This window comes from Chelmon rostratus, chromosome 4 (assembly GCF_017976325.1).
Source record: "Chelmon rostratus isolate fCheRos1 chromosome 4, fCheRos1.pri, whole genome shotgun sequence".
Classification (NCBI taxonomy): Eukaryota; Metazoa; Chordata; class Actinopteri; order Chaetodontiformes; family Chaetodontidae; genus Chelmon; species Chelmon rostratus.
This window is the reverse complement of record NC_055661.1, coordinates 28,497,170-28,509,292: the sequence shown is the minus strand read 5'-3', so window position 1 is coordinate 28,509,292 and position 12,123 is coordinate 28,497,170. Positions and strand designations below refer to the sequence as shown.

Below are 12,123 nucleotides of genomic sequence, written 5' to 3'. Positions count from 1 at the left end.
CAGCCTATTTCACTGTTGGTCCGAGGTTTTAAAAAGCAGCCTTAATGTACTGCTATGTATTTTCTGTAAAGTTTAACAGACGATTTTGATTTGACGTAGAATAACGGCAACAGTTTGTTTTGATGGCTCCCTTATTTTCCCACATAATTGTTTCTGATCATTTCCTAGAAAGCAGCTGGTATTGAAGTGTTAATGGTTCCGATGTTTCCAGGAAAAGGCTACACAATAATTTAGCCTAATAATCATGCTGAAATGCTGAAAGTGTTCATTTGCTTCAGTTCAAAAAAAGTAAAAAATGATGTATTAATTTAACAGAAACCTCTGGATGCTCTCTGCATTAGAGACGGGGATGTGAAAGTTGCCTTTTTTCTCACAGTGTACAAATACAAAGTGTGTGATTCACTGCCATCCCCTCAGGGGTATTTACACAATCTGCTCCTTCACTGCTGATCTATCAAGTTTTTTAAATTTAAACCGTTCTTATTTAGTGCATCTGGGCTCAGTACTGAGCAATCACAGCGAATCTTCTGGAAGTGGCCTCTTGCTGTTCTTTGTAGAATATAAATCTTCCTCTTAGAGCTGCGTACTTGTGCTGGAAGCGCTTCCACCGAGTGCAGACAAGAATGAAGACAGTGATGAACGCTTGGACTGGGGTGGACGATACTGGGTCCGTTGCGGTTGGCGAGTCTGATGGGGCTCTGGGAGTTGTACTTACTAATCACATGCCTGCTGAACTTCTGTTTTCAGGCTGAGAGGGAGAGACAGACCTCGGTTTGTAGCCTTGAATCCTCTCCTGAAATGGGAAAAAACACTCCGATCCGTGCTCTCGTTATTACTCATCATATTTTTTGGCAGGCTGTTCTTGCCTCAGAGGGGCTCCGGTCACTGTTACATGTTTTTAATAAGTTTCCACTGTGGAACATGTTCAGACAGCTTTCTCAAGGCAGCGGCCCTTCCAGCATATTCGTTTTACAACTGTTGTGAACAGGTTGCAGGTTCTTATGTTTCGTGTTGTTCTCTGGGACGCTGCACGGAATAGCAGAGATCATGTGAGCTGTTATGAACATCGGGGGAATCTTGTGGCCTCTGATGTTGATTTTTTAGGAGAAAACTTGCTGCCTGTGTTAAAGCACAGAGTCAAACAGCCCCAGCATGAAAAAAGCTTTGTTAACAGTGTCCATAAGTCACAGCTGGGGTATTGACTGCCTTCTTTCCACACAGCTGTCTGTATTTTTATAAACTAATACTTTTCATCTTTTACTCGAACTACTTTCCCCTGAGTGCTGCTCTCTGAAGGGCAGCTCTCGTCTTATGTAAAAACCACGAACAAGACTTCAAGTTCCACCCACATTGTGTTTGTAATTTAAAAAGTGCCCTATGAAGCTTCTCAGCTGCTGCATTGATCGTCATTGTGACTCCGACCCTGCTGAGTGTGACGTTTATTACATCGTTCAGCATTCACAGCATGCAGACTATAGGTTTGTCTAATATACGTTTGTTGGGAGATCCAGTTTGTTCCTGCTTTGCTGCATCCAGTGGTCATCCTCCAAACTACCCAGTTCATTTTCTGCTTGTTCCAAACAAACCTCGTTTCTTTTTCCAAGACAGAGATGACCCGACCCAACATTTCATGCAGGTCAGGGTCATGGTGATGGCGCAAGCAGAGACACCATGAAGATATCTTAAGGCCTTAAAGGTCCACTGTGTAGGAGTTAGTGGTGAGGCAACCAGCTCCAAAAAACACTGGATCCTACACTTTCCATAATAAGTTAAGATGATCCTTTATTAATCCTTCTGCGGGAAATCTGCAGTGTTACAGCAGCAAAGGTGATCGTGTAATAGTAAGAAAAACAAGGCAGTGGTTGAGTTGCATATTATTGCACATAGGAAGCACTGATGTTGTTCGAGTGGCTTCGTTTGTGTGTGTGTGTGTGTGTGTGTGTGTGGTCAGCGCTGATTGTAGTCTGACTGCTGCAGCGTCTCTCCTTCACACACCGCGGGGGAAGCAGCCTGTCACTGACGGAGCTGCCGAGTGCTCCTGCACGGGCTGGGACATGTTCTCCATCAGGGATGCTTTCTCCCACCGCCTCCGCCGGGTCGAGGGGCCATCCCCCTAACAGAGCTGGCCGTGATGCATCTTCTGCTGGACCCTCCCTTCCTACTAAACACCTAAATCTTTAAAATTCCCAGTTTGCACGACCTGCTTTCTGTTCTAACTTGTCGTCTCCAAGGCCAAACTAAGCTACTGATTACATCATTATGACATCATCAGTCACCAAGCTCCAGGGCCACATTGTTGTATGAACGTCATGTGTGAAACTGCTGGATTCCCCCCTTTAAGGACTCGTTTTTGGGGAAAAAACTTCAACATGACTGAGGAAAAACAAGTTCTTAAATTCAGCACTCCTGCATTTCACACATTAGGACGGGGCATTTATGAGATCTTTCTACCTGTGAGGCATGTTTTGAATGAAGGTCTGATGTAAAGCAGAATGAATAACATGTTAAACTTGTGAAATCTCTCGCATACATAAAAGCAGTCGTTAGTGGCCAATGAAATAACTCCACAGCGACTACAGAGTAAGACCCAGAAAACTACGAGTGCCAAGCCAAAGCTGCAGTGGAATCTGGGTCAAAGCTAGTTAACAGATTTGTCTTTTAGCCATGCTCCTCCATTTACAAAGGAAAAACTACAGCGTGGCAGTCTGGAATCAGGTCGCTGCAGCGCTGGAAAAGTGCGAGGTCCTCCAAAAGGGGAACATACGCCCAGACAGCTTGACAGAGACATCCGAGCGCTGTCGTGTCTGAACAGAAGGCTGTTATTGTGGAAGGTCACACTTATATAACCTCAAGCGGAGCCCCTAAATTGTGCAGGAGTCATTTGTGTGTGTTAATATCTTGTGGAGCCTGGAGGAGTGTGGACATGTGAGTTTAATGTCTGCCCTTCACACTGAATAAACACTGAAGCTTATGTTAGGACATCTGGCCAATATTTCCATTTTAACATCCATAAACTCGCATTACTATAAAAGTCAAGGAGCCTTCCTCTTGAGAAAAATAAACAGCACTGGCATGTTGTTACGTCTAGTTTTATGTGCCATTTCACAGATAAACTGTTCTGGCTTTTTTTTTTTTGCTTATGTCTTCAAAATGATTAGAAACATTAAGTCAGTGGAATTAGTTAAGGGTGTGTGCTAAATATAATTACCGCTCAAGAAAAACAGAGCCAAGTCAAGACCACCTCGATGGACGCCGCAGCAAAGACAAGTTTATTTAGCAGAAATCTTCATACAGTAAGGATAGCACTGAGGAAAATTACAACCCTTTCAGTTCAAACATCGGGCGGCCACAGTGAAAAACATTTCTACGTGTTTGGCTAAAAACCTTAGAGCAAACTGCAAGTCTGAGACAAGGAGGCACTTAGACTGTTGTGTCCGTGATTGTGGAAAATGACAACAATCTGCTCTACTAAACATTTCCACACACGTACACTCACAGAAAGATTTCACTGACAACAGGCTTTGAGAGGTTATTGAAAACTGGATATAAACTGAATTAGTAGGGAGCACCTGTCTCTACTTTAGTGTACCGACAGTATTATCGTGAGAGGGACTTGATTAGAGAATTAATGATCTGTCCATCTATTCGCGCTCTCCAGTTAGATTGGCAGGGCTGATGACTAATCCCCTGGTCGGTAGTGAGGTCGTTAGTAGGAAAAGTGGTTCAGTCCTGTGATGAGAAGGTTTACAGACGTCTAACACTTCTCTGAAACCAGACCTGCTGTTAAATTCTTCGTGATTTACTCTATTCGGCGTTCAGAGGTGCAGTTACAGCTAGCTCCGACGTCTCATCTACAGCTTGGCTTTGCCCGGCTGCAGCTGCAGGCTCTGAAGCTTCATGGCCAGCCCCATGTTCCCCGTGATCTTCAGCTTGCCCTGGAAAAACGCCTGTGGATCAGAGAGGGTGAAAAACGTCAGCCGGACAGTTTTGAATCTGAAGTACAGTTCGGTCGGTGTTGGAGAGAACTACACGCTGCTGGTTTTAAGAGTTACCGTGAGAGATTAACTCAACCCAGGGAAAGTGGGGCAACGGCAACAACAGCTTATAAAATGTCAGGAAACTGCATGGCACACAGACACGGGGGGGGGGGGCAGAGTTAGAGAAATGGATGTTTGTGGACTGGAGTGAAAAAGTAAATGAGATCTGGAGGTAATAATTTGACCACTCATGAGCAGGTATTCTTACAATAGTAAGTCTCTGTTCTCAGAAGGATCAATTGTGCCTTGGTATTAAAAACATCATGCAAAACTCAACCCAGTCAAGTCCAGAGATATAAAAGATGAGGGATAAAGCAGCGGAAAAACCCTTCATGACACAAACACGGTGCAGTGACAGCTTTTCTCTGGACTCTTAATACATGTAATCAGTGTAAATGGTCACGGACCGATGGCGGAGAGGTGCGTCGTCACAGCACTCACTCTTGCAGCGCAAATGACCTTGGAGGGCCTCGTGATTCGCTGCTTTTAACTCAGAGATGGAAAAGATTTCTGCACACCGCATGAAAAACAAGAGGGAATTTTTAATTAACTTTAAAGATAAGAACGGCTTAATTCAATCGTGTCTGTGCAAATACAGCAAAAAGAGGACTGGAGGTTTGTTTCAGCATCACTGATGTCAAAACTAAATACAATTTGAAGTTTCACTCCGTTAAAAATCATTGTATTTACCAGTGCCAAGTATATTTTAGACTTGTTTCTCAAGAAAAGGTGAGGATCTTAACTGGTTCCTGCTGAGGGGAAACATCTGTCAACAACTGTCACAAATACGCAGTGTATTTTCTAAATAGGCAGAATGATTTCCTAGAACAGCTGGTCACTGTAGTTTTTAACAAACGTTGCTGAAACAGGAGTTGAACGGTGAATTTGTTGGGGACTATTTTCAGCAGCGGATTAATCCACGTTTGGTGCTCTCCTGGGTATTTGGGGCAGCAGGATGGTGTATGTGAAATTGATTAAATCTAAACTACAGTGTGTGTGTGTGCTCATGGTAATATGTGAGAATAGCTGACGCTGAGAGAGGCTGAAACATCTGCCTTTCGTTCTGTCCTTACACACAGATCACATTTTATGTTACATCAGGCATGAAATAAATCTCAGTCATTTAATTGTCATGTTTCTCTGCTGTTTGGGCTCCATGCAGGGAAACCGTGTTATGTTTTCACCCTGCGCAGCAACAACTTTATGGCCTCTAGTCTGGAGGCAGTAAATTGGCACAATCAGCAAATAATGAGGCAGCACAGTGTTTCCTCTTAGTTTCACCCAGGCGCTAACAAAATATCATGTTAGTTCAACATCCAACTGGCAAGCACATCTGTTCCGCTCTTTAGGAGAACCTCTGGACAGGACAAAGACTGAGGCGGGGGGACATGAACTGGAGGAAAAAGCTGGATCAGGAGCACATGCCACTACACAACTCAACAAGTCTCCACACTATTATTATTACACTATAAACGCACTGGAGAGTACAACAACAGGTACGTTAGTAAAGGCCTAAACCTGATATATACACAGTAAAATGAAAATGGTTTCAATGTCAAACTGTTTTTAAGTTCACACAGAAATTTTATGCAGGAGTCGAAATAATACACTAATGTAAAGTGCACCAGGTTCAGTGTTCATTGATTCCACTGGGTTTGTTTTGTTCGGGTTTGTGCAACCTGTTGTGACCCTGGATGTCCACCGGATCCGGCTGTGACTCGTTCCATCTTGTATATGTTTTTTTAAGATGTACTATTAGCAGCAGGCTGGCGTTTCACTTTGTGTATTTCTTGTGCTTTTTTTGTTTTCATAAACGCTCAAAATCATTCTTGATGTTTTTTCTTCAACACATCTTCTCTCCAATTATGAGAAATATATTATTCACTCCTCCGTCCAGCTACAGTTCAGTCCAGGACACCTGCAAAGATGCTGGCCCACAACCCTGACAAACACATTAGCATCAGCTAACATGAGGCTAAAGCTGTCTGATGCAGACAAATCAAGAGGGTACCTCCCAAAGTTTAGTGCCAAAGTTTTTTAGTACAAAATTCCCTCATTATGTTACTGTCCTTCCACAGCTGCTCAGCAACACAGTGAAAAACACTTTGAGGAGAGGAAGGATAAGCTAAAAATCGTGCTACCCAGGGCAGATGAGCTAGCCCTCACAAATGAAAGCTACATCAGAGCTACCTGTCGCTTCATCAATGCTGACTGGAAGCAGCGTCTCTGTTTTCACCAGGAAAATCTGTTGAAGCTTGGCATATTTAAGTAAGCTATCTTTGTAGGAATCCTTTCCATAATGTTGCCAGACACTTAGAATAACAACGTGAGGTCACCTCACTACCCACAGCGCCCCCAGCTGCATACCTGCTGTAGATGCACTGCCACTGTGTTATTAATGAACCGTGCTAAAACCACAGATGAATGACAAGTCAACGATGAACAGTGCTGGCTACTCTGAAACCTCCAGCAGGGAAACACAGAGAGAAACATTAAGAAGCCTGTAACTTTGAGAGATACACACTTATATTTGACAGACTCACGCTGTTGAAACCTCGTATTAGTTTTGGCTGAACGTTAAAGTGTGAATTTTGTTCTCCATCACTTACACTGGAATCGCTTTAGGATGTGATCTCTTCAAGGCCAGTGTGTCGAAGAAGAGTAATTACAGCGACCAAAAACTGTTCCAGCGTACATATTTCACAACAAAAATCCTTAAAGAAAATCGATAATGAACAAAATGCATCAATATTAACTTCAGTTAAATATTGGCATTTACATACTGCCATCACTCATGAGTGAATTTCATGTTTCAGAGACACAAGCTGCTCTGGCAAAAATAGATCTGGTGCGTAATGATAACAGAGAGGAGCGAAGAGCTTCATGTGAGCCGCAGGCAAAACACTTGGGTTGTGCAATCAGTGGACATCCGTGGACATTCAGGGTAAGACAGGTGCAATTTAAATACTCTTTTGACTTGAGAGGACAAAGGTAAATGGCACATACTTGGGCCTTCTCTGAACCACAATCATTATGACTACAACATGCGAGGGAGTCCACTCAAGCCCCACCGAGACTGAATACTCACGGTCTGTGGGTTCATCTTCCCCGTCATCAAGGCCAACAAGTCTGTGTCTGACATGGAAATGGTGCAATCTGCTTTCTTAGCTGCAGGGCGAGAGACACGGGAGCAACACTTAAAAATAGGAACACAGGCTGCGCAGGCCTTGAACTTTAAACTGCATTTCCACCCATAGTTGAATATTAACATGATTACATGTCATTACAGGTGTTTGCTGTCATACCAGAGGGCAGATGCTGTTCTCCAGGCAGCTGAGCTTCCTTACCTGTGTCATTGTGAACGCAGCCGTTGCCGTTCTTCACATCCACAAACCATGTTGCCTCCTGTCCATTTGGGCCATCCTTTACTTTGAAGGCAAACACCCCCCCGATCTTTTTCACAAACTGCTCCCCTTCCTGTTCAAAGTACACACAGATTTCACGCACAGTAAACTCCACAGCCTCTATATTATATCTGAATTAAGCTTTCACTTCCTATATTTTCACAGCATAGTCACTGCATGTCTAATCTAGGCATGCCATATATTTCTTTTTTTCCCAGGATAAGTTACTAAGATACTCAGAAATACCATCCTTTCACATGTGAGCAACACACTTCTTCAAGAGCGCTTTAATAACCCACACAGTAATATCTGATGGGTTATTCTGAGCCTGGTATAAAACTATTTATGGATATTTCACTATTTGTCTGACCCCAATTGTGAAGAATATGTTACGTTTTGTACACAGGCGATATAATGTTTAGTCAGTGAATCAGCCACACCTCAGACTGTTTGTTTGAACACATTTATGAATTTTAATCCCTGATTACCATTGAAGACACTTGAAAATGCACTAATTGGGTCCTAATGGTTAAAGGTTCAGTATGTGGGATTTAGGGGGGATCTTTTAGCGGAAATCTAATGTAATATTATTATTTATGTTCACCTGAAATCACCTGAAACTAAGAAAGGTCTTGTTTTTGTTACGTTATAATGACCCCTTTATATCTACAGAGGGAGCGGGTCCTCCTCCATGTCGCACAGCCATGTTTCTACAGCAGCCCAGAACGGACAAACCAAACACTGACTCTAAGGAGCGCATTTTACCTTTTTAGCAGCCACTGTAGGTGAGGGTGGGGTGAGAGGTGTTCAATTTGTTGCAATCTGCAACCTCAACGCTAGATGCCACTAAATCCTAGACACTGGACCTTTAATGCATTTCAGGTACTTAGATTTGTATAATGCATTTCTTAATTTCCATCAGAATTATACATCTGCAGATATTTTTAGTCTTACGCATATCCCAAAGTAATAGTGCGAGCATGAAGGCAAAGATAAATGTTTTAACTTGACAAAAAGACACGATGGAGCAATGTTTTTGTCAGTGGTTCCGCGCTTTGCAAATGATTAATGAGGAAGGAAAAGCATTCAACACATTTGTCAGACCTCCAGGATTCACGCGGTTTGTTTCGCTGAGAAACTCTGAATATAAACAAAAGCTCTGTTTGCAAGACATCAGACAGAGCATCTTCAAATCTGCAGACTCCAGAGGCAACATGTTCTCCCTCGGGCTTCTTTAACGTACTCTTCTTATGTCATACACAAATGAGTGTTTATGGAGATCACACTGCTGCTGAATATACATCAAATTACAAAAAAAGGTAGTGAATATGACCCCAAATCTGCCTAAAAAATTGAGATCTAAATAGAAAGATAAAAATCCACTTCCCTCTCCACATTTAACTAATATGGGGACACAAAAGTGGGACAACAGACTCTCTTCCCAAAGACAAGCTCTGCATCTACATTTTTAAATCTATTACACTAAACCATGTCTCTCCCGATGCCATTTTCTCATTGATGACAAATCCCATTCATTACATAGACAGCACGCCGGCGAGCTTGAGATGAATCTGGTATGATTGAGGTCACACAAAGGTAGCTGCTTTAAAACACGGAGGTCTGGAGGAAACCATTTGTTTGATGAGTCAACATAAGCTTAAAATTATTTTTGTGTTAGAAAATGAAAGCTTAGGATGTGATCCACATGTGCCACCATGTGGCTCGCATAGCGGACCAGCACAGACCTACAAACACTCTCTATGACTGGATAGGTTCATATGTCCTCTCTGAAATATGTACTACAAAAGAAATGAATTGAGTCCCAGAGAATGCACACATCGTAAGTCATGCAATCACCTCCTGCAGCTTCTTGTTGATTTCCTGGAACACAGCGTGGGCCTTGAACCCCTCCAGGCTGTCACTAGCACTGGTGTTCACAGCTTGAAACCTTGAGAATGAAACAGTAAGGTTTGCAATGAAAAATGGATAAAACCCCAGCACAGTGTTTCCAAAGACAACACAATCCCTGACAATTCAAATGATACTTAACTGTATATTCTTGTATAGATGCACATTTATTCTTTTGTGTGAATCTCTCCACTGAAGCTCAGTGTTTGTTAGTTTCATATTATAATGTGAACACCACACGAGTCATGAACTCTGAGGCGACAACAACACAAAAGCTCACTCAATTATCCCTTAAACAAATGGCTTCAGGTTCTTAAAGACTGTGGCCTTCTCATCTGACACCTTCACTGCCTCTTTCACAGTCTGTATATCTGATCACCAAAACAGCCAATTCAGTTCAGTCAGCCAGTGAAGCTAAATCCAGGATGTCATGATATTCAAGCACCTGTCCGCTAGCCGAGGGGAAGCTGGTAAGACACCGACTGTGCCGGTAACTTAGTGCACAAAAAGCTGTGGAGGATCGCGGTAACGTCTGCTTTTCAATACTGTACAGTTATTCTCAGTTTCACGGAATGTACAACATTATTATGAGTTGATTATGTTAGAATTAACGGAGGGTTAGCGCGCTAGCCGAAGCCTTGGAGTAATGTATAGATTGTGATTAACGTAGCAGTTTGACATTTCGTAACTAACGTGTTGTGATGTTAACCGGGGGTGACCTCAATTAATCATTCAGAAATATGTCACTTAACGTGTCACAGTTATAACTTACAGTACAATGCTTAGTATTCTTACCTTGGTGTCTGTAATTCAGGCATTTTATTACAGCGTATGGTGAACAAACAGAGCCTCACAACGCTTTAGCAGACACACTGTCACAGCCTGTGCTCTGCCTGCTGTTTGCTAACTATCGTTGCACTTCCTGGTTTCTTCCTTTTTTCCGGGATCTTCAGACTCGACGTGTCGATGTCAGAGAACCGAGAGTGAATCGTACACGGCTCTAATTGTATATCTAGATTACTTGACAATATTCCTAATACATTGTATTATGTACTATTAAAGTGACCTCTTAGTCTTCAGTTTAAAGGGTTTTCAACGAACTTGGCTGCTTTTGTTCTGTACGTTAAAGCCCATTCACTCCAACTTACTTATTTTACATAGTGTACACAGCCCGCCGGCCACGCTGCTGTGTTTTACGTGTTTGAATGTATTGTGTTCTCCACCTTTCCGGTGGAAAAATCTAAAACTTGCAAAAACACACTTACGATCCTTAAAGACAAAGTGCTTATTTAATTTCGTTGCTCATTTCACAGCCAAATCGTGAATTATAGCAAGCATTTTTGTTTGTACTTCCCATGCATAATAATTACCCACTGGGGGTGTGGGGGAGTTACTGTGTTATCTGCCTTTTAGAGAGTGCTGCAACAGAAGGTTTGCTGGGCTGTTCATGGTTTACATTTTGCAAAAGCAGGTCTGACCCAAGCATGTCCCATCACACACATCTTGCATTACAGTCAAAATACTAGCACAAAAAAACACACAACTGTAAATGATTATCACAATGTTCCTACAATGTTCTGCAGAATCATTTTAAATGAGGTAGAAAAGGCCGAGTAAAGAGGACAGCACAGCAAATTACACTGCATCTTACGCATCTCTCACGCTTCACAAATGATTGGCTCAACGCTTGCCAAGCCATGGGAGGCCAGGCGATGCAGTCGATGTGTGGGCTTTCAGTTCAGAGCTGCAGCTTGGTAAAGGCCAGAGCAGCCACTAATCAGGAAAACACTGCACTCTGCTGGTTAGACGACCACTTAATAACAAGCTGGAAATGAAGCACTTTGACTGTATGTTTGAGATTTGTCTTGTTAGCACTGAATGACCAACAGGATAGAGCCCGAACTCAAATAAGTGTTTGATTATTACATGAAAATAAACTCAACAGAGAGACCAGTCATACCTGTGGAGATATAACCTGCTCTTACAACGATGACACAGGGAAACGTTTCACATGTGATAAAAGACATTAGTTTCATCCATATAGTGATGGTAACACTTACACTGGTGTTAGACTCTGGTTCGAGCCACGAATGCTTAAAATTGTATAGACTGACAGACACTGAATATTTGAGGCAAACACGTATATCAATATTTGAGATTTAGAAAAATCGGAGAACAGTTTATCAGCCCATATACATGTTTCATAAACAAATATAAACCAATATTTCAGCTAAAAATCACTCAAATTGTAAGCAATATACTGAATTATAATATACATACCAACATGTGGGCTATTTTACGGTCGGAACAATTAACAACCCATAATGGCACACTGTTTATAAATTACATTCAACACTTCTTTGGGATTTATGTACTGCGCTTTCTTATATACACTAATATTAAAATGTCTGTCATAAAATAACAACAATAAAATATATGAACCTGGCCGATGTATTTGCTGGGCAGTAGTTGTGGTTTTATTTCAGTTTGTTATTTTAATTGATTTATTCGTTGATTTGCTATGAATTTTCTTTATCTTAATTTGATGTAGTTGTAATATTGGAGTTGAGCCTTGTGGCCGTGAAAACAGGACGCATGTTTTATTAGATTAGATTAGACTTTATTGATCTCAAAATGGAGAAATTCACTCATACAGAAGCTCTTCAGAACACACAGGGGGGCAAACAGCAAATGGATGTGCAAATAAGAACAATAGGAACAATAAGATGCAAAACAGGAACAATGAGGGTGCTAATACGAACAATAGGAAGAAC

General features: G+C 41.9%; 1 protein-coding gene across 1 annotated transcript; it reads right to left on the bottom strand.

Annotated features, from left to right (window-relative positions):
- Positions 1-3,252: 3,252 nt before the first annotated feature.
- Positions 3,253-10,272, bottom strand: scp2b (sterol carrier protein 2b). Its single transcript, XM_041935715.1, has 5 exons — positions 10,145-10,272; positions 9,299-9,389; positions 7,385-7,514; positions 7,126-7,205; positions 3,253-3,947 (listed from the first exon to the last, which is right to left on the bottom strand). The coding sequence occupies exons 1-5, from the start codon at positions 10,165-10,167 to the stop codon at positions 3,852-3,854; spliced, it is 420 nt and encodes a 139-aa protein (XP_041791649.1). The 5' UTR covers positions 10,168-10,272; the 3' UTR covers positions 3,253-3,851.
- Positions 10,273-12,123: the final 1,851 nt, after the last annotated feature.

Coding starts and splice junctions, on each gene's coding strand:
- scp2b (XM_041935715.1), bottom strand. CDS start 10,167: ATGCCTGAATTACAGACACCAAG. Junction 9,390..10,144: donor CCTGAATTACAGACACCAAG/GTAAGAATACTA, acceptor TTCATTCTCAAG/GTTTCAAGCTGTGAACACCA. Junction 7,206..7,384: donor CTGCGTTCACAATGACACAG/GTAAGGAAGCTC, acceptor CTCGCCCTGCAG/CTAAGAAAGCAGATTGCACC.